General features: G+C 55.3%; 1 protein-coding gene across 3 annotated transcripts in view; it reads right to left on the reverse strand.

Moving 5' to 3' along the window:
• Positions 1-26,300, reverse strand: part of PHF2 (PHD finger protein 2) — a 76,052-nt gene that overhangs the window by 36,982 nt on the left and 12,770 nt on the right. For all 3 annotated transcript variants that reach the window (XM_027615573.2, XM_027615568.2, XM_027615569.2), the window contains exon 2: positions 4,243-4,328. Coding sequence is in view for 2 of the 3 variants with exons in the window: in XM_027615568.2 (XP_027471369.2) it covers positions 4,243-4,328 (86 nt within the window). In the remaining variant the exon portion in view is untranslated. The remainder of the gene's footprint in view (positions 1-4,242; positions 4,329-26,300) is intronic.

The following is a 26,300-nucleotide window of genomic DNA, read 5'->3' on the forward strand; positions in this document are numbered from 1 at the left end:
CCAAAACTTTCTTGCCCCCCATCTTGTCACTGTGTGACTTTGGGCAAGTTACTGGGCATCTCTGTGCTGCATCTTCAATAGAGAGGGACTAGCCCTGACCTCCTGGACTCCTCGTGAGCCACAGGAGGCAAATGACGTGTGGCGCCCAACCGGCCCCAGGAGATCTTGGGGGGCACACTGTGCAAGCATGGCCCCTCCTCTTGGCAAGGCTGCTTGGGCTGCAGGCCCTTGTTCACAGGGCTCAGTCCAAGCTCTCCCCCTGAGCCCACTGAGCCTGGCACGGCCTGGCACCAGTGGGCACGGGGGGCTGGGTGGTGAATGGCGGGTCTCCTGGGTGCTGCACTGGCCCCTCAGTCCCGCTGAGCAGCCCAGCTCTGCACGGGGGTCGCCAAAGCCACAGGTGGCCTGGGAGTCATCCCTGCTCCCCAAGGAGCCCAACAGGCTCAGGCCGGGGGTGGGGGTGCCCAAGGCCAAGGCAGGGCACGGGGACACCACCCTGACGATGGCCCCGGTCACCCTGACTCTGAAACCAGTCTCCACGTCATCACCCCTTCTGCTGCGCCTGCAGCTGCCTCAAGATGTGAGCCCGGCCCGCCTCACACGCACGGGGCTCTGGAGTCTCTAAGGAGCTCCCACTGAAGGGCCTGAGGAGGGAGGGTAGCCGTGCATGGCCACAGAGGAGCATCGTGGGCCTCGGCAATCAGCTGCCCACACCAGGAGGGGCCTCCCTGCCTTCCCCCAGTGGGAGGCGAGCCTGGCCCTTGGGGCGCCCCCACTTAAGAGGGGTCCAGCACGTCCAGGACCTTGAGAAGGAAAAGGGGAAGCCCAGGCCACAGGGAGGGGAGACCAGCAGAGAGACAGGCATCACTGTGCAGTCTGGGGGGCAGCAGAGGGCCCCACTTGGGCCCCCCAAGTCCTCCAATGCCAGCCCCTGCATCTGCCCTTCACCCCACTTCCCAAGGTCTCCCCACGGAAGGTGTGCAGAGGCCCGAGGACGCAGAGGCCCAGCAGGAGGGCCCTGGCCCAGGACGTCATGTGGGGAAACTGAGTCTTGGAGGGCAGCCGGGGCCAGGGACGCGAGTGTAAAGGGCAGTGTGAGAAAGCAGCAGCACCCCCACGTGCCTGCCAGGGGCTGGGCCTGGGAAGCAGTGCTGCGCACGGCTGCTGGCCTTCCTGGGCCCTCACTCGGGACGGGGCATCGAGAGCAGCTCGAGGACACTGCGGCTAAAGCTCAGGGCTGGGACAACAGCCCAACACAGAGCCGCAAAGGAGGCAGGGTGAGTGTCCCGGGGCTCCCTGTGCAGCCCTGGCTGGTGTGCTCCTTCCCTCCCCGGGGCCCAGGACATCCTGAGCCCCAACGCCAAGTGTCCTCTTGCCTGTGTGTCCCTGACGAGGCACCCTGGAGACCTCAGCCCCACAAGAGCCTGGGGTGTGGGGTGACAGGTGCCCTCGGGGCACCACAGCTACAGGGGCCTCGGGAAGGAGGGATGTGGGCGGTCAGGGAAGCAGCGCCTGAAGCAGGCACGCTGGGGTCAGAACTGCTCTCAGGGCCACCCAAGCCTGCGAGAGCCTTCCCGTCGGTGGGGACTCCTTGCCAAGTTCCCTGGGGACCCTCAGGCCCCAACTCTGTGTGAATCGGGTGAGTGGGTAGGCCCCCGTCCTCACTTCAGTGTGCCCACCACAAACCCGTGCGGGGCCCCCAGAGCAGCCCATGGGCCTGGGGGTCCCCTGGGGACGTGGGCACAATGAAGGTCCTCACCATGCAACGCCTGACGGGCAGAAGCGGCAAACTGACCGGTGTGTCACAGTGACACAGACCCAATTCAAGGGCAGAGCGACACACAATTGTGGGCACGCACCCTAGCGGGAAACACTAGTTCCCACACCTCTGTCCACAATGGCCACGCAGCCTCCAGTAACAGCAGGGAAAGCCCAATTCACAGGATTTATGAAGCACATGTGCACACGCACATACACACACACACGAGCATCAACCTGTGCACACGTGCACACTCATGCACGTGTCCACGTTCATGCACACACACGTCTATACACATGGACACACGCACACGTGTCCACGCTCGTGCACACACGTGTCTATACACACAGATGCTCATACACGTGTTCATACTTGTGCACACGCATGTGTCCACGCACGTCTGTGCAGACACTCATGTGCACATGTCCAAACTTGTGCACACACGTGTCTATACACATGGATGCTCATGCACACATGTCCACGCTCATGCACACACACGTCTATACACATGGACACACATACAAATACATGTCCACACTCGTGCACACACGTGTCTAATATACACGGAAGCAATGCAAACACACATCCATGCTCATGCACATGCACGTGTCTACACACACGGACACGCACGCACACGTGTCCCTCCTCGTGCACATGCACGTGTCTGTGCACATGGATGCACACACAAACACCTGTGCACACACTCATGCATATATATATACATAACATGCACACGTGCACACACACACAGCCAGGGAGGCGCTGCTGGCTCCCACCAAGCTGCAGTCCCCACATGCCCTGGGGGTGGCTGGGCATAAGTACCAGGAAGGGTTGCCTGCACTTGGCTTTGAGCAGCAATACCAGGCAGCGGGGACCCCCAGCTCAGGGGCAGGGTCTCAGTCAGTAGGCACATGTACCTCCACCAGTAGGCAAGCTCATGGTCAGGGAAAGGTGCTTCCAGGATGGGCAGAGATACTGGAGAGGTCACACTATGTGTGAACACCAACACCGACCTCAGCACCCCACTGCAGCCCAACCTGAGCCCAAATTCATGCAAGAGCGCAGACCACCGTGGCTGCCCCACCCTCCATCAGGACGCTCAGCCCTGTTGTGGGGACAGGTGGGGTCTCCCAGCCCCAGTCCCATTCTGTCCCTGGCCCTGAGCCAGGGCCACATGGTGCAACCCCAGCCCCCACCTGTTGACCCCCGCCAGCCCTGAGCTTTCCCCGTGGCTCATAAGGTGTTACAGCGACCGTCATCCACGTGTACCTGCTGTAATGCAGGGAGCAGAGCGCTCTGTGGGTAATCATAGCAGACTCATCCTGAGCACCAGCACTGCCGGCTCCTGGGCCTATGCGGTAAGTTAGGAGCCCAAGAACCTTGCTGCTGGTCTCACGAATTTGGCGGTGCTTTATTGCGTGATGACCACGTGCTGGGGGCTGGAGGATGAGAGCTGAACCAGCGCAGCCCCCCAGTCATTTAGTGATGACGGTACACAGGCCAGGCACAAAGGGAGGCAAGGAGGGGAGGTGACGCCCCACCTGCCTCACCCAGCTTCCTGAGCGGCAGGGACGTGGCCAGCCTCCGTCCACAGAACAGGGGTGCTGGCATCCTCCCTCGACCCCGCCTGGATCCACAGGACTCACCCCACGGGAGCCTTGTGAATGGACACTGGGAGGGAGGCTCCCTTTGAAGGGGACAGGACTCCTGGTGGCCTGGGGCCAGCTCTGGTCCCCCCCCAACACTCCTCCGGCCAACCCAGGGCTCAGGATGACAGGGCTGTGATCAGCCACCCAGCCAGGGTTAGCGTCCAAACTACACCTCTTATGAGCACCCATGCCCCCCAACCCAGGCCAGAAACCAGAGGCCACACTAACACCCCCACGCCATCTGTCTTGCCCCCAGGCCAGCCCCCCAACCAAGGAACCTGCAGACCAGGGTACACCCCTACACGGGCTCAGCCTCGGAACTCACCTCCTAGCAGGGACATGAGCCCCCCCATGGCGCCACACTGGATGAGCCTGTTCCCAAGGAGCCCCCACAGGATGCCCCCAAGGGACCAGCAGGCATTTGAGACAGGGACTCTCCCTGCAGGCGGTACCAGAGAAGGGACAGCAGATCCCCAACATGGGCACTGCCAGACCCGGCGTGGCGGTGAGCAGTGGGCAGGGCTGGGCAGCCTCCTGGACAGCTGCAGCATGGTGTCCCCATCTTGGATGGGCCTGGCCCCAGAAGGTGCTGGAATGTGAGGCCCCTGCCTGGCCTTTGGAAGTCAGTGGGGTCTCTGCACAGGCCAAGTGGCCTCAGCTGCACCCCTGGGGGGGAGCCAGCCAGGTGGGGCTGTCGTGACAAGTCCATAGGGGCAGTAAGCAAGGCCGGCAGTGGTCCCCAGGCAGCAGGGTGCAAGTACCTGGGCATTTCACCCAGCAGGCCAGGCCAGGGCTGATCAGAGCTCAGCAGTGGCAGCATGGCCCTGTACTTACAGGTAGACTTCCCGTGGGTTTTCTCGCAGTTCGGGCAGTGGTATATGTCGATGTCTGGGGCCTCCTCCTCTTCTACTCCCACACAGCTGAAACGGAGGAAGCACAGATGTTGCAAGTCCCCGGGGCCTTCCCCTGTGGGACCCGGGCAGCTCCTGTCCACCTCTCAGGAGGGGGGCAGCGTGCTCACAGCGTGCTCACAGGACAGGACCCGGGACAGCAGCCCACAAGGACAAGAGGGGGCATGGGGGGGAGGGGCAAGGAAGGCCTTGCTGTGCGTGACCAGGCTCCACAGAGGGACGGGCCGTCCCACAGGCCTGCCTGCACGAGAGCCACCGCTGTCCTGTCGCCACAGGGCCGGGGGGGCCAAGGGGGTCTCGGAGGGTGGCTGCCCCCACCACGTCACCAGGGGCAGCTCAGAGCTACGGGTCAGGCCCTCCGACCCCTCGAGGGACCGCCACCCCAGGGGGCCGTACCACGGTGCCGGGACACAGGATATCAAAAGACTGAAGTCAAATCCCTACCTCACATCGTATACAAAAATTAAAAATGGGTCAACCACCTAAATATAAGGCCTAAGGCTATAAGAGGGTAAGAAGAGGACACAGGAGCACATCTTCATGACCCTGGGTCTGGGCATGGATTCCCAGATAGGACACCAAAAATACAAGCAACAAAAGAAAAATTAAATTGCGTATCATCAAAACGTAAAACTTTTGCTCACTAAAAGACACTAGGAAGAAAGTGAAAAGACAACATGGAGGACGGGGGACAGTATTTGCCAATCACATTTCTGATGAGGGCCCAGCGTCTGGAACGCACACAGAGCTTCACAGCTCGAGGACCGGGAGATGCACAAATCAGCTTTTAAACGGGCGAAGGCCTCGAACAGACATTTCTCCCAGGATGAGGGACAAACAGCCAACAAGCTCAGGAAAGATGCTCAACATTCTTAGTCGTGTGGATGTCACTGGAAGGCACATCCAAACCAACGAGATACCACCCCACACCCACTAGGATGACTACAGTTTTTACAAGAAAACAACACCAGGAAAATTTCAAGTGCTGGCCAGGATGAGGGAAACGAGAGCCCTCTTCCATCGCTGGTGAGGATGTAGAAGTGGACAGTTTCTATGGAAAGAGTCTGACGGCTCCTCAGCAAGTTAAACAGAGACTTACCCTATGACCCCGCAATCCCACTCGGGGCACGTGCGCCCCAAAGAACACAGAGCAGGGCCTCCGACAAATCCCGCACGCAAGGGTTCGCAGCAACATCAGCCCCGATAACCAAAAGACGGAAACCATCCAAGGCCCACCAGCTGACGGATGGACAGACCAACTGTGGCGCATCCATGCAACGGAGCCGTCCCCAGCCTTAACAGGAAAGGGGCCGACACCTGCTACAGCACGATGGAGCCCAGACACACAAGGTCACATACTGCAGGATTCCATTCGCGCGACATGCACAGACAGAGGACCCTCTGGTGGTGCCAGGGGCTGTGGGAGGGGAATGGGCAGTGACTGCTGAGTGGGCGTGGGGTCTCCGTTTGGGGTAAAATGTTCTGGAACCGGATAGAGGTCATGTTTGCACAACAGTGTGAAGGTACTAAATGCCAATGAAGTGCTCACTTTAAGATGGTTAGTTTTATGTTATGTGAATTTTATCTCAATCAAAAGACAAGGAACGTGCCTTGTGACAGGGGCACCCATCCCGCACCACTGACCCCGCCCTCACTAAGGCTGGCCAAGCGCTCGTTCCGCCTGCGGCAGCATCAAGAGCCCTACATGAATCTTCCAGCAACAACCCTGCAGTAACAGGAGGGTCGCCACGCGCCTGTCGTACGAGGTGAGCCGTGTGCCCAGACCCCAAGCGCCTCCTCCCTGTGTCCCCTGGTCACCTGGCCAGGGTCAGCCACCGCAGCCCTAGGGCCCTCGATGGACCACCGGCTGCCACATGCCACGGTCCCAGGAGCAGAGCCGGAGCCCACAAAGCCCCTAACACATGCTTTTAGAAATAGGAAGTTCACTCTTCATCTCAGAGCAAACGCCGAACCAAAGTGCAGGCAGTCTGAAGAGTCGGATGTAAAAGACAAAGCCATCAGAAGCAGACTGTGAGGCCATATTCATCTGCTCTCACGATGCAAAGTGACTTTCTAAACAAGGAAAGAATTGCAAAGGAAATCAGAGAGAACACTGATGGACTGAAACAGGGCTCCCATCCGCAGCCAACTTTGAGGTGCCAACTTCGGAAAACCTTTACAGCGAGTACAGGAGCGTTCCTACCCTCCGGCCAGGAACCGTGCATGAAGAGCATTTCCTCCGCGAAAGCACAGGGCAGAGCCCAAACAGCCCAGGGCTACGGAGAAAGATGCCCCACCCCACTAACCACCCGAAAGGACCACATTACCACCATTAGTCACCCAGCAAATTCACCAAACCAGACATGCTGAGCCGGTAACACTGCAGGTGGGAGGCATACTGAGGAGAGCAAACGGCCAGATCACCACTGGTCTGTCTCCACAGCAACCCCCTGCCCCACCAGAGCCCCGAGGTCCCCTCCCACCAGCAGCCTGCTCCCTCCTGTGTCCTCAGCCCCCACCCCCCAGCTCCTCCCCACCCTCAAGGAGGAGTAGCTGTTCACCCAGACCCTTCCCAACCCCCAGCCCCCAGGCTGGTATACCTGCCTGACCCCTCTGCTCCCTCCCTCCCAGCCTCAACACCCCTGCCTTCCACAGAAAGGACCCTGCACCATGGGCCTGCTCTGCACCCTGGCCCTGCTCTGCACCCCGTGTCTGCTCTGCACCCTGGCCCTGCTCTGCACCCCGGCCCTGCTCCGCACCCCACATCTGCTCTGCACCCCGGCCCTGCTCCGCACCCCGCGTCTGCTCTGCACCCCGGCCCTGCTCCGCAACCCCGCGTCTGCTCTGCACCCCGGGCCTGGGCCAGCTGGCCTCAGTTTGCTTATCCATCAGAGACCACACCAGTGTGAGCCCCCATCTCCCACACCGGAGCCAAGCACTGTGAGCAAGAGGCAGAGCCCTGCAGGCATTCAGGACCCACTGGGTCTAGAAATTGGACCCAGAATCCACACCGCACATCCACACCCCATGTTCACACTCCAGGTCCACACTTCTTGTCTACACCCTAGGCCTACAACCCAATTCCACATCCTGCATCTATACCCAGAGTCCACACCCCACATCCACCGTGTCCACACCCCATGTCCACACATACTCCTGCCTAGCCTGGCCATGGGGATCCAGGGACACACAAGGAGCTGACCCAGCACACAGGAGTCTGAGGTCAGACCATCAAGCTCAGCCCCACAGACTGGGGCTCTTTCAACAGGTCAGGGGTCAGGTGCACAGAGGGAATGGTAGCTGAGTTCTAGGCTGGGTGAGGCGAGGGAAATCATCCTGCCTGAACCACCCCCTACCCAACCACCACCTGCTGGTCCCACATGTCTGGAGGCCCCATTGTGCTCTGGAAGGCCCACGCATGAACCCGCATGACAGGTGGGGAAGCTGAGGCCCGGGGTCACAAGGCGTGCATGCTAACACCCCTGCCCAGCCCTGGGCACCCCTTCTGTACCCCAGCACTTGGGCGTGCAGGTCTCACCGGAGCCAAGATGGGCTGGCCACTTGCTGCTTTGTGTAGGGAGGTCAAGCTAAAAGGGAGAGAGAGAGGTGGGGGCATGGATCCCTCGTTCTGCCCAGGACACCTGGGGGCTGGCCCTCACCCGGGAGGGCCACCCAGGGCCTGATGCCAGCAGGTACCCCACGACCGGCGTGTCACCACTCGGGCTCTGACGGCCTGCGCCTACAGCCCTGACAAGGGCCACCGGACGTGTGGAAACCAAGGTCCCAGGAGGAGCCCCCTGGCTGCGCTGTGTGCAAAGACACACCTCCTACCTCCCCATGTCCCAGGGTACGAGGACCCCACGGTTCAGAGTGAACTTCTGGGCAGGAGCACCCAGCCACAGTGGTCCCCCCCACCCGCATGGGGAGGGCCTTTTACTGAAACAGCTCATTTATGTTATTATTCCAAAGTTAAGGCTTTCTCAGTGCCTCCTGTGAAATTACTTGGGAAATCACCCAAAAATCTAAGAGAACAGCAGCCACAGGAAAGTCATAAACATTCTCCCTGCCCTAAAGCCAGGAGCAAAGACCCACACCCTGGGCGGGCCCCATCGGCCCTCCACTGTGGGCACAGAAATGCCCAATTAGCCCCACGTTCACGGCCCCGGGCGCCAGCAATCAGTATCTTGACAAAACGAGGCAACTGCGCCTCATGCACCTGGCCCACTGCACCTCACGAGATTCAGTAGGCAGGTGGTCAGAGAAAATCCCAAGCATGTGCCTGAGGGTGGGCGCCACACCACGCCCTCCGGAGGAGCCCCGTGAAGGCCACCTGAGGCCAAGCACCAATCTCGCCGATTTGGAAGTCACCTCCCTGTGGAGACCACTCCTGGGTCAGGACAAGAGCTGGGCTCCCAAGGGCTTCTCCGGACAGAGGGACAGACGTGGGGCATCAGGGAACCTGAGGCCTCGCCCGTCCGCACCTCCGTGGGTGTGCGTGCCGGGGCTGCGGGCTGCGCAACAGAGGCTTGGAGGGCCCGGAGAAACACCTGGCTCAGCCTTCTCCCCCAAAGGCGGGCATGGGGAGCAGGCCCTAGAGCCGCCCCATACGCCAGGCCCAAGCAGGGGTTCAGAGTTACGGGCTGAGGTCCAGTGACAGATCCAGGACAAGGGGCGCTGACAGGCCGAGAGCCAGGCCCGACTTACGGTCCCTGCCGTGTCCTGTTCCTGTATCATCCCATCGGTATGAGACGGCGGGTGGCGCCTGCAGGGACTGTGAGCCTGAGGCTGGGGACCAAGTGAGAGCAGCTGCGGTGCCTGGGGGAGCAGGGCAGAGAACAGAGAGGGACAGAGGAGGGGGAGGGAGAGAAAGGGAATGTGGTGGGGGGGAGACAGAGGGGAAGGGGGAGGGAGAGAGGGGGAGAGAAGGGGGAGGGGGAGGGAGGGGAGGGGAGGAGGGGGAGGAGGGGAGGAGGGGGGAGAGGAGGGGGGAGAGGAGGGGGAGGGGGAGGGAGGGGAGGGGAGGAGGGGGGAGAGGAGGGGGAGGGGGAGGGAGGGGAGGGGAGGAGGGGAGAGGAGGGAGAGGGGGAGGGAGGGGAGGAGGTGTGAGGGGAGGGGGAGGGGAGGAGTGAGGGAGAAGGGGTGAGGGGTGGGGGAGTGAGGGAGAGGGAGGAAGAGGGGGGAGGGGAGGAGGGGGAGGAGGGGAGGAGGGGAGAGGAGGGAGAGGGGGAGGGAGGGGAGGAGGTGTGAGGGGAGGGGGAGGGGAGGAGTGAGGGAGAAGGGGTGAGGGGTGGAGGAGTGAGGGAGAGGGAGGAAGAGGGGGGAGGGGAGGAGGGGGAGGAGGGGAGGAGAGGAGGAGGGGGGAGAGGAGGGGGAGGGGGGAGGGGAGGAGGGGGAGGAGGGGAGGAGAGGAGGAGGGGGGAGAGGAGGGGGAGGGGGGAGGGGAGGAGGGGGGAGAGGAGGGGGAGGGGGAGGGAGGGGAGGGGAGGAGGGGGGAGAGGAGGGGGAGGGGGAGGGAGGGGAGGGGGGGAGGGGGGAGAGGAGGGGGAGGGGGAGGGAGGGGAGGGGAGGAGGGGGGAGGAGTGAGGAGAGGGGGGAGAGGAGGGAGAGGGGGAGGGAGGGGAGGGGAGGAGGGGGGAGAGGAGGGAGAGGGGGAGGGAGGGGAGGGGAGGGGGGAGAGGAGGGGGAGGGGAGGGGGGAGGAGTGAGGAGAGGGGGGAGAGGAGGCGGAGGGGGAGGGAGGGGAGGAGAGGAGGGGGGAGAGGAGGGGAGGGGAGGGAGGGGGGAGGAGTGAGGAGAGGGGGGAGAGGAGGGGGAGGGGAGGAGTGAGGGAGAAGGGGGAGGGGTGGAGGAGTGAGGAGAGAGGGAGGAAGAGGGGGGAGAGGGGGGAGAGGAGGGGGAGGGGAGAGAGAAGAGGAGAGGAGGGGGAGGGGAGAGGAGGGGGAGGAGGGGAGGAGCAAGGGGACGGGGGGGGGAGGGGGAGAAGCACAGAGAGGTGCAAGGCAGAGGGAGGAGGATGAGCCTGGCAGGGGACTGGGGCGCAGGGAGCAGGGCAGGAGCGGGAGGGCACTGCAGGGCCTCGGAGGAGGACGAGCGCCCCCAGGAGGTCAGTTCTGCCCCAGAACAAGCGCCGCCTCAGCGGCCCGACAATGGCTGCATTAGTCCGTTTGGCTCTGGTGACGGCAACAGCCCTACGGAGGCCACGGCCACCCCGGCCGGGGGCAGGAGCACAGGCAGCGGAGGCCACCTGAGACGTGGCCTCAGACCCTCTGCTGATCCTGCCCTCCCTCCCGGGAGCAGCCCAGCTTCCTGGGACCCCAGAAGACGGGGTCAGTGAGGGACTGACTTCCCACAAGGTGCAGGCCCCGGGGCCCCAGGGTGGCCATGCGTGACCAGGGAGGGAGAGCACGGACCCAGGCCTCATGCCTACAGGAGTGGAGGCCGCCAGCCAGGCCCATGACCCATGTAGGGGGCAACCCACCCTGGCTGTCAGCGGGGTGAGATGCTCACAGTGCGCCCTGGACACAGACTGAGGCCCCACACACCATGGGCCACAGGCCACAGGCCAGAGCAGGGGCCAGCCACTCGGGCATGCAGCCAAGAAAGCAGTGAGAGTCAGGGAAGTGGACCTGTCACCACATCACGCCTCAGACACACACAGTGCTCAGTGCTCAGCGTGGCCAGGGTGCTGCTAGGCCACCTTTAAAAGAAGAACAAAGTACATCTTTACATGCTGACATGGATCCCAGAGTGGAAAACACACAGTAGAGAACAAGGTATGCACGATTCCTCCTGGTGGTGAACCCACAACAAAACTGCGGCTGTGTGTGTGCTGAATGTGTACATGTGTGCGTATGCATGTGTACATCCATGTGTGTGCATGTGTACATCCATGTGTGCGTGCATGTACGTCCGTGTGTGCACATGTGTGCACATGCGTGTGTACATCCACGTGTGCACATATGTGCATGAGCTGCATGTGTGCGTCGTGTGTGCATGCATGTGTACGTGTGTGCATGCATGTGCGGCTGCCTGTATGAGCAAGCATGTGAGTGTGTGCTGTGTGCATGGCTGCATGCATGAGTGTGTATGTGTGTGCATGCATGTGTGTCTGCATGTGTGGGTGTGAGTATGCACATGAGTTTCTGCCACGTGGGCGTGCATGAGTGTGTACATGCATGTTTGCCTGTGCTCCTGTCTGAGCTCAAGCCAGTGGTGAGACCTGTGGAGGGAGGTCATGTTTTCAGGGGCACATGACAAGTGAGGCTGGGGAATGGTTTGATCTGAGCCCCCAGTGACCTGGCATCTGACACCGAGTCAACCCCACAAAGGTTACAGCTAATTTAAGTGCCATGAGCCCAGTAAGTAGAAAGACAGCAGGTGGGGGGGGGGGGGACAAAACACTGAAGAAACTGGCCAAGCAGGAGGGACCTGAAGGGGCGGGGGGGACACCTCTGACACTTTAGAGGCAGCAATGGGGGTCACAGGCACCAGCACAGCCTGTCCTCCAGGGGAGGCCTGGGCTCCCGGCTCCTTGGGCAGAACCCACATCCACACTAGGCGCTGCAAAGCGCTTGTGGCATAAAGGGCTGGGGGCCCACAGAGGAAGCGACTCTTCCAAGGTCATCCCGTGGGAATCCCTGCTCTGCCCCCAGCCAGGCAGGGCTTTCCGGAAGCCCAGGGGCAGGACCCTGCGCACAGAGCACCCCAGGGCTCAGGCTCCCGCCCGGTCTGGACACCCCACACCTCACTGCTCGTGTTTGTGAAGTATGTCCTGAATTAGAATTAAATTGCATCGTGCCTTTTCCTATTACTACTGTCAAGAGTGTGGATTTAACATAAACCACAACTTCTATAACCCTGTTCTGACATTTATTTATTTTTTAAGTTATAGGAAGAACCTCAGAAAAAAATCAAAAAAGAAGTGGGCCCTTCCAGGTGTAGAGGGGAGGGACGGGCACCGCCTGCCCTCCAAGGCTCCCAGGAGCTCAGTGCGGGCAGCGGACCCATCCCAGGAGCAGGGCTGGGTGGGGGGGCAGGACCCACCGAAGGGCGCCTCCTGACATACTGCTGCTGCGTGTGCCTTGAGCTATTATTCCTGGGGCAGGAATTCCACATCTGCACACCTATTCTGAGGCAAAAGGTAGGAATGCACCCAAGCTCAGTGTGCAAGGTGGGTCCTCTGTGAATACTTGAGAGAGCAAACACCAGGAGCAGCGAACCCTCCCGCCAGGAGGTCGGACACCAGAGCCCTGCTGCTCTCTCACAGCAGAACAGCCCATGGCCACGAAACCTCAGCTTGGCTCAAACACGTGTTTGAGATTCGACAGCTAAGGCCCCCGTGCACCAGCTCATCTCCTCCCACCTTTCCCAGGTCCTGGTGCCCCATGGAGAAGGCTGCCTGAGCTGTCCACCTGCGGGGAGCCTGCTGCAGGGGAGAGGCTGGGCTGGCAGGAGGACACAGGGGAGGCAGGGGCAGGCCAGTGCCTGCACACTAGTCTGAGTGGCCAGGGAGCACGGAAGGCCTGGTGGGGGATCCCCTCCTTGCCAATCACTGGCCACGGTGATTTCCCTCCCTCTTTCTGCCCTCTCCCTCGCCAACCTCACCCCAGCTTCAGGGCTGCCCCACTCCCCCCCACTCCTGCCTGCTGATCTCTGGAGGATGCCCAGACACTGGTCCTTGACACACTTCTACAGGGAGCAGCCATGGGGACACATGGGGACAACTCAGTCGTCACTCAGCTTTGACGCAGTCATTGGCCACATGTCAGACTCAAGATGGTCCCTGAGACCCTAACTGTGCCAACAACAGCTAAATCCCTGAGTACCAGCCACTGGCCCAGGCGCCACATGACCTTCCCCACATGACAGGCAAAACCACAGCGTGGGAAGCAACATGCCCCAGGTCACACACAGGGCGCAGTCCTTCCCGAACACGGGCACGGGTGACGTGCGTGGGCTCACTCAGCATTCCACTGGCCAGCCACTGTCCAACCAGTTTGCTGATTCCACCCTGCGAGCCTCAGGCCCCACGTACAAGGGAGACTGAGGCCCAGAGAGGCCTGAGCTGGCCAGGATCCCATGGGAGGAGGAAATGGGAAGTGGTTGGGGATGGGCACACCAGGCCCGGAGCCTCTGCAGCTTCCGGCTGGCCAAGGACCCGCCATGCAGGGGAGCAGAGGAGGCACAGTGACGGGGTAGGGGGCAGAGAGGACCAGATCCCTGACGCAGCCGGGCTGCCAGAGAATGAGTCACAAAGAGGACTGGAAAGAAAACGGAGGGAACGGCGGCCTGACCCGCTGTCCTGGGGCCCCAAGGGAGGAGGGAGGCATCAGAAGCTCTGGAGGTCACAGGTCTCCACGAGAGCAGGTCCCCAGAGACCAACCATGTCTCGCCATAGTGGGGACCTGGGGGTTATCTGGAACAACCCGCCAAACGGGCCCTGACTGTGCATGGGGCCAGAGCATAGGTTGGGGACAGAGGGGCGGCCCCCACTCAGCCCAGCAAGGAGCGGAGAGAACAGCCTGGTGGCCCAAGGGCAGTACAGGCCCACGGGGCACCTTGTGGACGCACACGGAGCACTGTCAGATCCCCTGACTCTTCAAGACAATCGGGAAATGCACATTTCTAGGTGAAACCTCTGGATTTTTCTATATCACAGCCAATGCAACTGTTTCTGAAAACCCTGTATGGACCAGCATCATGAGCCTAACAACCATGCTGGCCGGCAGTTTGCAACCTCTGGCCCTCTTTCCCCGGGAGTCACCTGAGCAGCATGTCCCCACCTTGCCCACCTGAGGCTCCCTCCACTGCCTGGCCTCACCAGTCTCTGAGGCCTTCAAGTATTCCCTCCACGGCTGGGCCTCAGTGGTGATGTCCACGGAGGCAGCTCTCCTCCCCAGCCAACCCAGGGTCTGCACACACCCCGACCAAGAGGCAGTCTAGCAGCCTGGGGCCCACATCTGTCCTAGGAGATTCCAGGCCTCGCCTCTCTGGGACATCTGCCTGCAGAACCAAGAGCAGAGGTGGTGTCCAGCCACCGGTGACCTGGTCCTCCCAGATCTCAGCAGCATCAGGACAGCTGGAGGAGGGGGAGGAGGCTGGCCCAGGCACTGCCCCTCGGGGCCTCCCTCAGCGTCCCTGTCTACAAACTACAGCGAGAAAACCTGACCAGCAGCCTTCTGGGAGCAGCAGAGACCAAAAAACCTCACAAACCAAAGTATCCAACAGGGGAGCTGTTAGGTCAGTACCCACCTAACAGATCGTTATGCACCCAAATGTTTTATACTGTAATATGAGGAAAAAGCACACCAACTCATCCAGGAGAGGGGCAAATGTGTACAGAGGTTATAAGTTAGCACCTCTAAACGGTGGCATATAAGGGGGACAGTTTTCTTGCCTTTAAAATAGTTTTTTGCAACAAAGAAAATTACAAAACAAAAAAATTACATGGCATACAAGATAAAAATACAGGTCTGGGGGCACCTGGGTGGCTCAGATGGTTAAGCGACTGCCTTCGGCTCAGGTCATGATCCTGGAGTCCCGGGATCGAGCCCCGCATCGGGCTCCCTGCTCGGCGGGGAGTCTGCTTCTCCCTCTGACCCTCTTCCCTCTCGTGCTCTCTCTCTCTCATTCTCTCTCTCTCAAATAAATAAATAAAATCTTAAAAAAAAAAAGATCTGTTTAAAAAAAAATACAGGTCTGAAGAGACAGAGAAAGCATAAGAACCCAGGTATAGCAGAGATCTCAGAATGATCAGATCAGAAATCTAAAAGAACCAGGATAAATATGCTGAGGGCTTTAATGGAAAAGGTGGACAGCATGTGAGGACAAATGAGGAGCACAAATAGAAAGATGGAAACTCAAAGAAGGAAACGAGAGGAAATCCAGAAATCAAAAACAGCAACAAAAAAATGCCTTCGCGGGGCTCATCACTAGACTGGGCAAGGCCAAGCTAAGAACCTGTGAGCGTGAAGGGACGCCTGGGCGGCTCAGCTGGGGAAGGGTCTGACTCTTGGTTTTGGCTCAGGTCGCGATCTCAGGGTCGTGGGATCGCAGGGTCTGCACTCAGTGGGGAGTCTGCTTGTGATTCTCTCTCTCCTTTGCCCCTCCCCCACTCACACTCCCTCTCTCTCTCTCTCTCTCTCTCTCTCTCAAATAAATAAATAAACCCCTAAAAAACAGAATCTGTGAACTTGAAGATAGGTCAACAGAAAATTTCAAAACTGGAGAGCAAAGCAGAAAAAGAAAGAAAAACATGAAACAGAATATCCAAGGACTGCGGGACTATAAAGGAGTAACATACGTGTGACGGCCAGGCCTGAAGAGACAAAAGAGAGAGGAAATGAGGACAGATCTGAAATCATAATGGCTGAGCATTTTCCAAAATTAATGACAGACCCCAAACCCAGATCCAGGAAGCTCAAAGAACAGCAAGCAGGATAAATGCCAAATGTACACCTCAGCAAATCACATTCAAACTGCAGAAAATCAAAAACAAAGACAAAATCTTGAAAATAAAAAGAGCCATGGGGCGGAAATATCTTATCTACAGAAGAGCAAGAGTAAGAATTACAGCAAACTTCTCCTTAGAAACCATGCAAACAGGAAGAGTGGAGTGGAAACATTTATAGTTTTGAAAGAAAAAAAATACCAACCTAGAATTTTGTATCCTAAAAAGTTATCCTTCAGAAGTGAAAAAGAAACAAAGACTTTCTCAGACAAACAACTGAGGGAATTTGTCACCAGTAGGACAGCCTTGGAAGAAATGTTAAAGAAATACATTCAGAGAGAAGGAAAGAATATAAGTCACAAATTTGGATCATCATTAAGAAAAGAAGAATGTTAGAGAAGCATAAATTAAGGAAACATAAAATATTTTATTTTTCTTATTTTTACTGATATAACAGATAATAGTTTGTGTAAAACAAAATAACAATGTACTTGATTATAGCTTAGAAATAAATGACGTGAATGACAACACTTGTATAAGGGACAGAGGAAGGACCTGGCAATGGGGAGTGGAGCTTCCACTGTTCTTAATAGTGTATTCACAAGGGGACCTGGCTTAGCCATAAGTATATATATTGCAAATGCAGGGGCAACTGCTAAAAAAAAAGTTTAAAAAGAAGTATTATTGATATATTAGAAGAGGAGAAAAAAATGAAATTATGCAAAATGCTCGATTAAAACCAGAGAAGGCAGAAAAATTGCAGAAGACAAAAAAAAAAAAAAAGAACAGAAGCACCAAATAGAAAACAGAAACTAATATGGTACATACTAATCCAGCATTATCAGTGATCACCTTAAACACCAGTGGTCTAAATACAAATTAAAAGACAGAGACTCCAAGATTGAGAAAAAAAGCAAGATGCTACAATGCACTATCAAAAACCTGCTTTAAATATAAAAATATATAGACTAAAACCTGCTTTAAATATAAAAAAAATATACACTAAAAGTAAAGGCACAGTGTGGAGAAAGGGGAAGGGAAATTCTCTGCACTCTCTACACAATTCTGCTGTGAACCTAAAACTGCTTTAAAAAAGAAGGTCTATTAAAAAAATAAATAAAAATAAAAAGGTTTTAACTGGGGGGAAAAGTAAAAGGATGAAGAAAGTTATACCATGCTTATGCTAATCAAAAGAAAGCCAAGTAACCATATTAATTTCAGACAAAGTAAACTTTGGAGCAAGAAAAATAACTGGGATAAAGGGGGAAATTATATAATGATAAAGGTTAATTTTCCAAGAAGACATTAAAATCCTTAATGTGTATGCCCCTAATAACAGAGCATCAAACTATATAAGGCGAAAACCAACAGAACTGCAAGGAGAAATAGACAAAGGCACTACTATACTGCCAACTTCCACATCCTTTATCAACAACTAAGATTTCAGCAGACAAAAATCAGAAAGGACATAGGTGAACTGAACACCATCAATCTACTAGATCCAATTGATATTTATAGACTACTTCATCCAACAAAAGCAGAATAAACATTCCTCTCAAGCGTGCAGAGAACATTCGCCCAAAAAAGATCACATTCTGAGCCATAAAACACACCTTAACGAATTTAAAAGAAACTGTTTAAAAGATACAGTCACACCACAATGGAATTACACTAGAAATCAATAACAAAATGGTATCTGGAAAACTCTAATAAAACACTTGGAAATTAAATAACACACTTCTAAATGACACAGACTCAAAGAAGTTTGAGGAGAAATCTTAAAATATTTCTAACTAAATGGAAATGAAATAGTTATCAAGATTTGTGGGATGCACTGAAAGCAGTGCTTAGAATGTGATTTATACCACTGAATGCACATGTTACAAAAGAACATCTAAAACCAATCATCTCCACTTCCACCTGAGGAAACTAGAAAAAGAAAAGAAAATCCAAAGTAAGCAGAACACATAATGAAAATTAGAGTAGAAATCAATAAAATTGAAGACAGCAAATAAATAGAGAAAAGTCAAGGAAAGCAAAAGAAGATTCTTTGAAAAAAATCAGTACACTGATATGCCTCTAAGTTAACAGAAAAAGAGAGAAGACATAAATTACTAATATCAGAAATGAGAGAGGGGCCATCACTACAGATCCCACAAATATTAAAAGCACAGTAAAGGAATATTATGAACAACTCTATGCCCACACATTTAATAACCTAGATGAAAAAAAAATCTAGTCCTTCAAAGATTCAATCTACTGAAAACTCACACAAGGAGAAATAATCTAATTAGTATACATCTATAAAAGAAATTGAATTAATAATTAATAACTTTCCAAAACAAAAAATACCATGCCCAATGGGTTCACTGATGAATTTTACCAAATATTTAAGAAAGAGATTATACCAATTTTCTATAATCTCTTCCAGGAATTAAAAGTAGAGGAAATACTTCCTAACTCATTCTATGAGGCCAGCATTACCTTAATACCAAAGCCAAACAAATGTATTATAAGAAAGGAAAATTGCAGACCAATATCTCTCATAAACATAGAAACAAAAAATTCTTCTACAAAACATTAGGAAATCGGGGTGCCTGGGTGGCTTGGTGGGTTAAGCATCCTCCTTCGGCTCAGGTCATGATCCCAGGGTCCTGGGATCAAGCCCCACATCGGGCTCTCTGCTCAGTGGGAAACCTGCTTCTCCCTCTCCCACTCCCCCTGCTTGTGTTCCCTCTCTCGCTGTCTCTCTCTCTGTCAAATAAATAAATAAAATCTTTAAAAAAAATAGAAGAAAATCAAATTTAACAGTGTATTAAAAAAATTATACACCATGACCAATAGGGATTGATTCTAGGTATGTAAGGCTGGTTCAATACTCAAAAATCAGTTAATGCAATCCACCATCACGTAAGCAAGGTAGAGAAGAAAAATAATATGATCATATCCATAGGTGCAAAAAAAAGTATTTGACAAAATCCAACATTCCTTCATGATAAAAATTCACAGCAAACTAAAAACAGAGGGGAACTCCCTCTACTCCCTCCCTCTCTTTGTTCTAAAGAGCAAAGCTCTACAAAACCTACAGCTAACACTATAGGTAATATGAGAAACTAGATGTTTTTCCAGTAAGATCAGGTCAAGACAAGGATGTCCACTCTCACCATTCCTATTTAACATTGTATTGGAAGCTGTAGCTAATGAAATAAGATAGGAAGAGGGAAAAAAAGATATGTAGATTGGGAAGGAAGAAATAAAACTGTCTTTGTTTGCAGATGACATGAGTATCTATGCAGGAAATCCCAAGCAATCAACAAAAGAACTCCTGGAGCCATAAGTGATCATAGCAAGTTTGTAGGATACAAGGTTAATACACAAAAGTAAATTGCTTTTCTCATACACCAGCAATTAACATTGGAATTTGAAATTAAAAAACATGTACCATTTATGTTAACATTCAAAAATATGAAATATTTAGATATAAATCTAACAAAATACGTGCAAGACCTTCATGAGGAGAACTACAAAATTCTGATGAAAGAAATCAAGGAACTAAATAAATGGAGCAGTGTTCCATGTTCATGGACAGGAAAACTCAATATTGTCAAGATGTCAGCTCTTCCCAACTTCATCTGTGGACCCAATGTGATTCCAATTAAAATTCCAATTAAGGGGCAATTGGGTGGCTCAGTCGGTTAAGCGTCTGCCTTTGGCTCAGGTCATGATCCCAGCATCCTGGGATCAAGCCCCGCAGCAGGGAGCCTGCTTCTCCCTCTGCTGCTCCCCCTGCTTGTGCTCTCTCTCTCTCTCTCTCTCTCCCTCTGTCAAATAAATAAATAAAATCTTTAAAACAATAAAATAAAGACAAATAAAATTCCATGAATGTCAACAAACTGATTCTGAAATTCATATGGAGAGATAAAGACCCAGAACGGCCAACACAAAATTGAAGGAAAAGAACAAAGCTGGAGGACTGACACTACCCAACCTCAAGACTTACTAGAAAGCTACAGTAATCAGGACAGTGGGGTTTTGATGAGAGAATAGACAAACAGATCAATGTAAAAGAATGGAGAGCCTAGAAATAAACCCCCATAAATACAGTCAACTGACCTCTGACAAAGGAGCAAAGGCAGTGCAATGGAGGAAGATGGTGCCAGAACAACTGGACATATACACATGTGCACACACAAGCACACACACTGGAATAACTGAACATACACATGCAAACACGCACACACATGTACACACACTGGAAGTGGACATCCCCATACACACACACATGCACATGCATACACACACCCTGGAACAACCAGACATCCACACACACGTGTGTGCATGCACACACAAAGAATGAAAACATAGATCTAACAGCTTTACAAAAATTAACTCAAAATGAATCCTAGACCTAAATGTAAAATGCAAAACAATCAATCTCCTAGAAAATGACACAGGAGAAAATCTGAGTGTGCTGATGCCTTTTTAGGTTCAAACACCAAAGACATGATCCATGAAGGAAAAAACTGATAACCTGAACTTGACTGAAATTTTTTTAAACTTCTGCTCCGTGAAAGACACTTTTAAGTGAATGAAAAAATAAGCCACAGACTAAGCGAAAATCTTGGCAAAACATATACCTGGTAAATGACTAGTATACACACAGCAATAAGAAAACTAACAACCCAATTTAAAAATGGGCAAAGGATCTACAGACAGCTCACCAGAGAAGACATACAGACGTCAGATAACGCATGAGAAGATGCTCCACATCCCGCGTCATCAGGGAAATGCAAATTATAACAAGATTCCGCTGCGCGCCTACTAGAACGGCCAGAATCCAGGGCACTGACAAGGCCAAGTGCTGGCGAGGACGCGGAGTGGCAAGAGCCCAGGCATGCCTGCCGGGAACGCAGACCCACGCTGCAGCTTCACAAGACAGCCTGGCAGCTTCGTACGAGACCAAACACAGGTCACGATTCCAGGGTTCTGGGACTGAGCCCCATGTAGGGCTCCCTGGTCAGCGGACAGTCTGCTTCTCCCTCTCCATCGGCCCCTCCCCCCTGCTCGTGTGTGCACGCACTCTCTCTCTCTCAAATAAATAAATAAAATCTTAAAAAAAAAAACTAACTAAACACACTCTTACCATTGGATCCACCAAGCAAACCCTAGGTGTTGACGCAAATGAGCTAAAAACTTTACACAAAATCCTGCACATGGATGTTTACAGCAGCTTTATTCATAATCGCCAAAACTTGGAAGCATCTAAGACGTCCTTCAGTGGGTGGTGGACAAATAAACTGTGGTCCATCCAGAGGAGGAAACATAACACTAGAAAGAAATGCGCTATTAAGTCATGAGAAGATGTGGAGGAACCTTAAATGCACATCACTAAGTGAAAGAAGCCAACCTGAAAAGGCTGCATGATTCCAACTGTACGACATTCTGGGAAAGAAAACCATGGAGCCAGTGAAAAGACGCTGCCAGGGGTTGGGGGACAGGGAGGGACGAAGAGGCAAAGCACAGAGGATTTCTAGGGAGTGAGAGTACTCTGTATAATCCCACGGGACACACACAGCAAGAGTGAAGCCCAAAGTCGACCGTGGACTTGTCACGAAGGACAGTGCGACCGTCCAGGCTCATCGGTTGTGCAGACGTACCGCACCGGGCAAGGCGTGCGCAACAGCCCACAGGCGCTGAAGGGTTACACGGGACCCTCTGCACTTTCCTCTCCATCTTCCTATAATCCAAACCACTCTAAAAGTCTATTTTTTTTTAATCAGAAAGGAAAAGTTCCACACATGTCTTTGAGAACCATGAGGGTTCTTGTGCTGGAGAAAAGCTGCCAAAACAGGAAAAGCGTGATGGGAACGCTAATAAAGCCTATGGCAACAACATCTGTCACAGATACCACTCGAAGCAAGTGCACGATGAGCACGTGGAGGGAGGGGCAGGCATGAGAGGCCCAAGCGGTCGGGAGGCTCAGTGCCGCTCACCTTCAGAACCTCACAGACGTGGAGAAAGGCTGGCGCTTGGAAAGTAAGGCCTCCTGCTCCCTCACAAGCCCACCCCGCCCCAGGATTCCTGGACACCTCAGCCGCCCACCACCGCCCACCATCCACCTCTTGGTCTGATCCCTGGAGCACCATCTGCCTTCTCCCACCTCAGAGGGCTCCCCTCATCTCGAGGTCCTCCCCTCGGGGCTCCCACGCCCCTACATCTGCTCCCCGGGTCAGGGCTGGGGTGTCCTCCCAGTCAGCAAAAATGCCCCCTTGGCCAGTGGGTGTCCAGGTGGACCATGAACAGCCAGGCAGAGTCCTGTGAGTCCTGTGCGTGCAGGCCAGCCCACCCTGGACCCGGCCATGTGTTGCTCGGGTGCATCAGGACCACAACCAGCCGAGGGCTGGGGACCCAGAGGTGGCCAGGTCGCAGCCTGCAGATGCCGACTAACGAGGTGACTGGAGCTGGGCTCAAAGTTGGGCGCGTGTGCCGGGCCCACGCGCAGCCCCCTGGGGAGGCGGCCTGAGGGGTGTTCCTGCAGGACCAGGACAGGCTCCAGGAGAAGGCCAGTCTGAGGGCGGGGAAGGCTTCCTTCTCCATGCAGGTGTGCAGGTAAGGGCGGGCTGGACAAAGGTGCAGGTCCCAGGCCGGCAGGGACTCAGGGAGCACCCCACATGCCCCAACTCAGGCTGTGGGTTGCCACTTGAGTCTGCGGATTATGGGGGCATCCTGGGCCCCAGGATGTAGGCCCTGCAGGCAAACCTCTAGCAGCGGGAGCAGTCCCCAGAAGCTGAGGGGACGGCTGGCCTGGGGAAGCCGAAGTGACAGTCCATGAGCTCAGCTGTGTGGACAGGAGGAATCCAGCATCAGCAGCATTCTGGGGGGGGGGTCATGGCCCCTCAAAAACACCTACAGGACACACTGTGTCCACTGCCTGTGAATGCGCAGCTAGGAGCCAACTGTCCCTACCCTTCGCTGGCCAGCCAGGCACCGACAGGCCCTGGGGGGGGCGGTGGGAGGGGAGGCAGGTATACAGAGCTGGGTTGTGCCCCACCTTTGCCATGCGACCCAGGGCACCAACGCCATCGGCTGGGAGGCAGCAGACCTGGGCATCCGTATCCACTCCTCGGCTCCCTTCCCACATCTGCACCCCCCCACCAGTCCAGATGACACAGGGGTTCCCTCCCTGACGAAGAAGCCCAGGCTCTGGGGCAACTAGAAGGCTCTGTCCTGCAGGGCCCCACCAGTCTGTCCCAGTGCTACAGCCACCCCTGAGCGGCAACATCGCGGGATGAGAGCCACCCAAGGAGCCTGGGACCCAAATCCTCTCTGCTGAGACTCTGCCTCAAACACACGCTCCCAAGAATGTAGGACAATGTTTCCCGGTGTTTCTGGGGCCCCCAGGGCCCACACAGGAGGCCTGATGGGGGCTACCATCAACCAAGGGACTCCTGGGCAGCATGACCTCGAAATCTGAGGCCAGGGGAAAATGGGAAATGATCGCAACCTGGGGACACGTCCCTGGCTGTGCGTCCTACAGGCCGGGTCCAGGGCAGCCCCACGGTGGGGGTGCGCTGCTGGGCCTTATTCCCCACGAGGCTGCAGGAGGCTCAACTGATGGAAGCCTCCTCACACTCCCTCTGCCTCCGCCACTGTGGCCACAGGCCAGACCCCGGAAGGCCTTGTCGGGCAGGCGCAGAAGTCAGGCTGCCCAAGCTGGCTGCAGGCACTGCGCTGGGGGGGACTGCGAGCCTGCGAGCGAGCTCAGGCGGGAGGGGCACTGGGGGGGCCGTCCCAGAGCACCCCGCCCCCGGGAAGTGACACTGAGGGGCAGGTGCGCCACAGACCACACGCCCCCAGCTCAAATTTCCAAACTGAGATGATCTACCCCGAGGGAAAGCAGGACTAAGCCCTCAGCACGTCACAGAGCCATCTCACAGAGAACACAAAGTCCTTTTAAATGACCGCGGGGGCGGGGGGCACTCACAGTCAGCAACAGAAATGATCAGACAAATCTGCAAACACAAGAACTTCTGGAAATGAACAAGGACACTAAAATCTAAAACTCCATAAGCAACAAATTAGACACATTTGTTTAATACTGCCGTTCTGAGAGGGTGGACCAGAGTCTTCCAGAATGCACACACAGCACAAGGTAAAGCTGCTCTGGGGGAGCTGTGGAGAGGGGCCTCGGCCAGCTCCACTCCCGGAGGTGCAGGCTGGGCAAGACGCCCGAAAGAGGTAGCTAGAGACGCGCTCCGTGCATCTCCCATCACATGCGTGAACCAGGCTCCGGGTCCCATCACCAGAGAGCCCGGCGCCTGGACGGCCCAGGACGCGAAGTCCCTTCCCCCAACAGAAGCAGCACGTGGGCCTTGCTCACGCCCTCCCCACGTGCTGTGCTGGGCTCCCTGAGCACAGCCCCACCCTCTGGGTCCCCTCAGGGCCAGGCAGACCCTCCTGCCAGCACACAGCTACCCCTCAGAAGTGCCAAGCAGGGACGCCTGGGTGGCTCAGTCGTTCAGCGTCTGCCTTCGGCTCAGGTCATGATCCCAGGGTCCTGGGATCGGGCCCCGCATCGGGCTCCCTGCTCAGCGGGGAGCCTGCTTCTCTCTCTCCCTCTGCTGCTCTCCCTGCTTGTGCGCTCTCTCTCTCTGACAAATAAATAAATAAGAATCTTTAAATAAATAAATAAATAAATAAATAATAAAAGAATTAAAAAAAAAAAAAAGCAGCAGCAATCCCAAACATGGACTCTGTATGTCCATAGCTGGCTACTTTCTCCTTTACCACATCAGCACCCTGAAAGACTCACGGGACCCTCTTTTGTGCGTGAAGGGTGGGCCCCCACCCAGCCTGCCATGGTGCATGCCTTGGTGCAGTGCAGAGAAGGTAAGGTGCAGGCCGACCATCAGCCGCCCTCAAACAGCGAGCACGGTGCTCCCCTTGCTGGGCTGTGGACACCACTCTCCTCGCCCCACCACCGCTTGCTCACTTGCAATGAGTGTGAACGGGCCTGGGTCCCTCTGGGGTACGCTGCTAGGAGGGGTCCGCTCTGGGGCTGCACGGCCATCACCAGCCAGGCCAGCACCGCCTGACCCCTGCCTGTCACTGCACTGGGCCTGAGAACGGGCCCACCCTCTCCTCGGGAGCCCCCGCAGGGCGCCGGGACAGGTGTCTGACAACCGAGGTGTCCAACAGTGTCGCTCACCGAGGCCTACACCGAGGGGCGAACAGGCTACAGAATAACACATACAAAGAACACGCACAGTAAAACCAGCTTCCAAGGGCACAAGTGCAAACACACAACAAAGGTGGGGGGGCTCGTGTAGGACCCCCGGTGCTGTGGGGGCAGGGCGAGGCCAACAGGAGGGCACCGGAGGCAGCTTCCCAGGGACATACCCTCCTGTGTCACCTGGAAGTGACCCCAAGTCCCCTGCACAGGGGCCGCTGCCCTGGGCGTCTCCTGGGCTCCGGGTGGCCGAGCTGCCCAAACACCCCCAGAGCACACCTGAGGCAGCATCCTGGAGAGGCCACCTGGGCCAGCCTCAGGCCATGAAACAAGCCCGACAGCTGAGCACCAGACAAGCCAGCTTCAAGGGGGGCCCTGAGCTGGACGGCCTGAGGAAGCCCACCTCCTCTCAACCCTGTTAACATGTTGGCATATTTCCTTCAGGTGTGTTTTGTTTCAACTAATGCACACCAACTCTGACTCTCTCACTTTTTGTTCCATCAAACGTCACAGCGGAAACACTTTCCTGTGAACCCACCGCTGAACCCGCCGCTTCCTGCGCATACACCGTGGTCCACTCCACCATCCCCGAACTGCTTGCCTGACGGTCTGGGGTCCTTCAAAGCGTCTCTCTACATTTCTGAAACCTGCTCCAGTGGATTTTTAGCAGATGTTCCAGATAAAGGGCACGGTCCCTTTAAGAATCAGAAGCAGGTTTTGGAGAGTCTACTCCAGCAGTTTCTAGGGAAACCTGGTGCAGATGCAGAGCAGATGCCTCTGTCGGGAGCTCTGGGAATTGCAGCCCTCTGTCCCCTAAAGCCGTCAGAGACCCACAAGGGGGCTGGGAAGACAAGTCTGACCAGAGAGCAAAAGCAGTCAAGGTCATATTAACAGAAATAGGACTCCAGAGCAAGGGAGGTGAGGCCCGATCCTCAGTCCCCACCGCATCCCTGGGGGCATCAGCCTGGAGGGTGTGTGGGGTGGCCCTGGTGGCCAGCTCTGTGCTTGACAGCAGGGAGCAGCCCTCAAGTGACAGGTGGCGTGGCCCCCAGGGCTCTGCTGCATCGGAAGGAGCAGAAACCAGTGCACCTGGAGGTCCTGTCCCGCTGGAACATTCTAGGACCTGTTCTTTGCCATTTGTTTTTAACCACACGTGACAAGAAAAGCAAAGACTGGGATATGGAAACCTGGAGGGCCTCGCCCCCAAACCCCCAGCGAAGCCCCAGCAGCTGCGGGTGTGGGGCCTGGAGCAGGGACGACGTACCACTGATACCTCAACAGCGGCCGGGGAGCTCAGGGAGGGA

This window comes from Zalophus californianus, chromosome 13, assembly GCF_009762305.2.
Source record: "Zalophus californianus isolate mZalCal1 chromosome 13, mZalCal1.pri.v2, whole genome shotgun sequence".
Classification (NCBI taxonomy): domain Eukaryota; kingdom Metazoa; phylum Chordata; class Mammalia; order Carnivora; family Otariidae; genus Zalophus; species Zalophus californianus.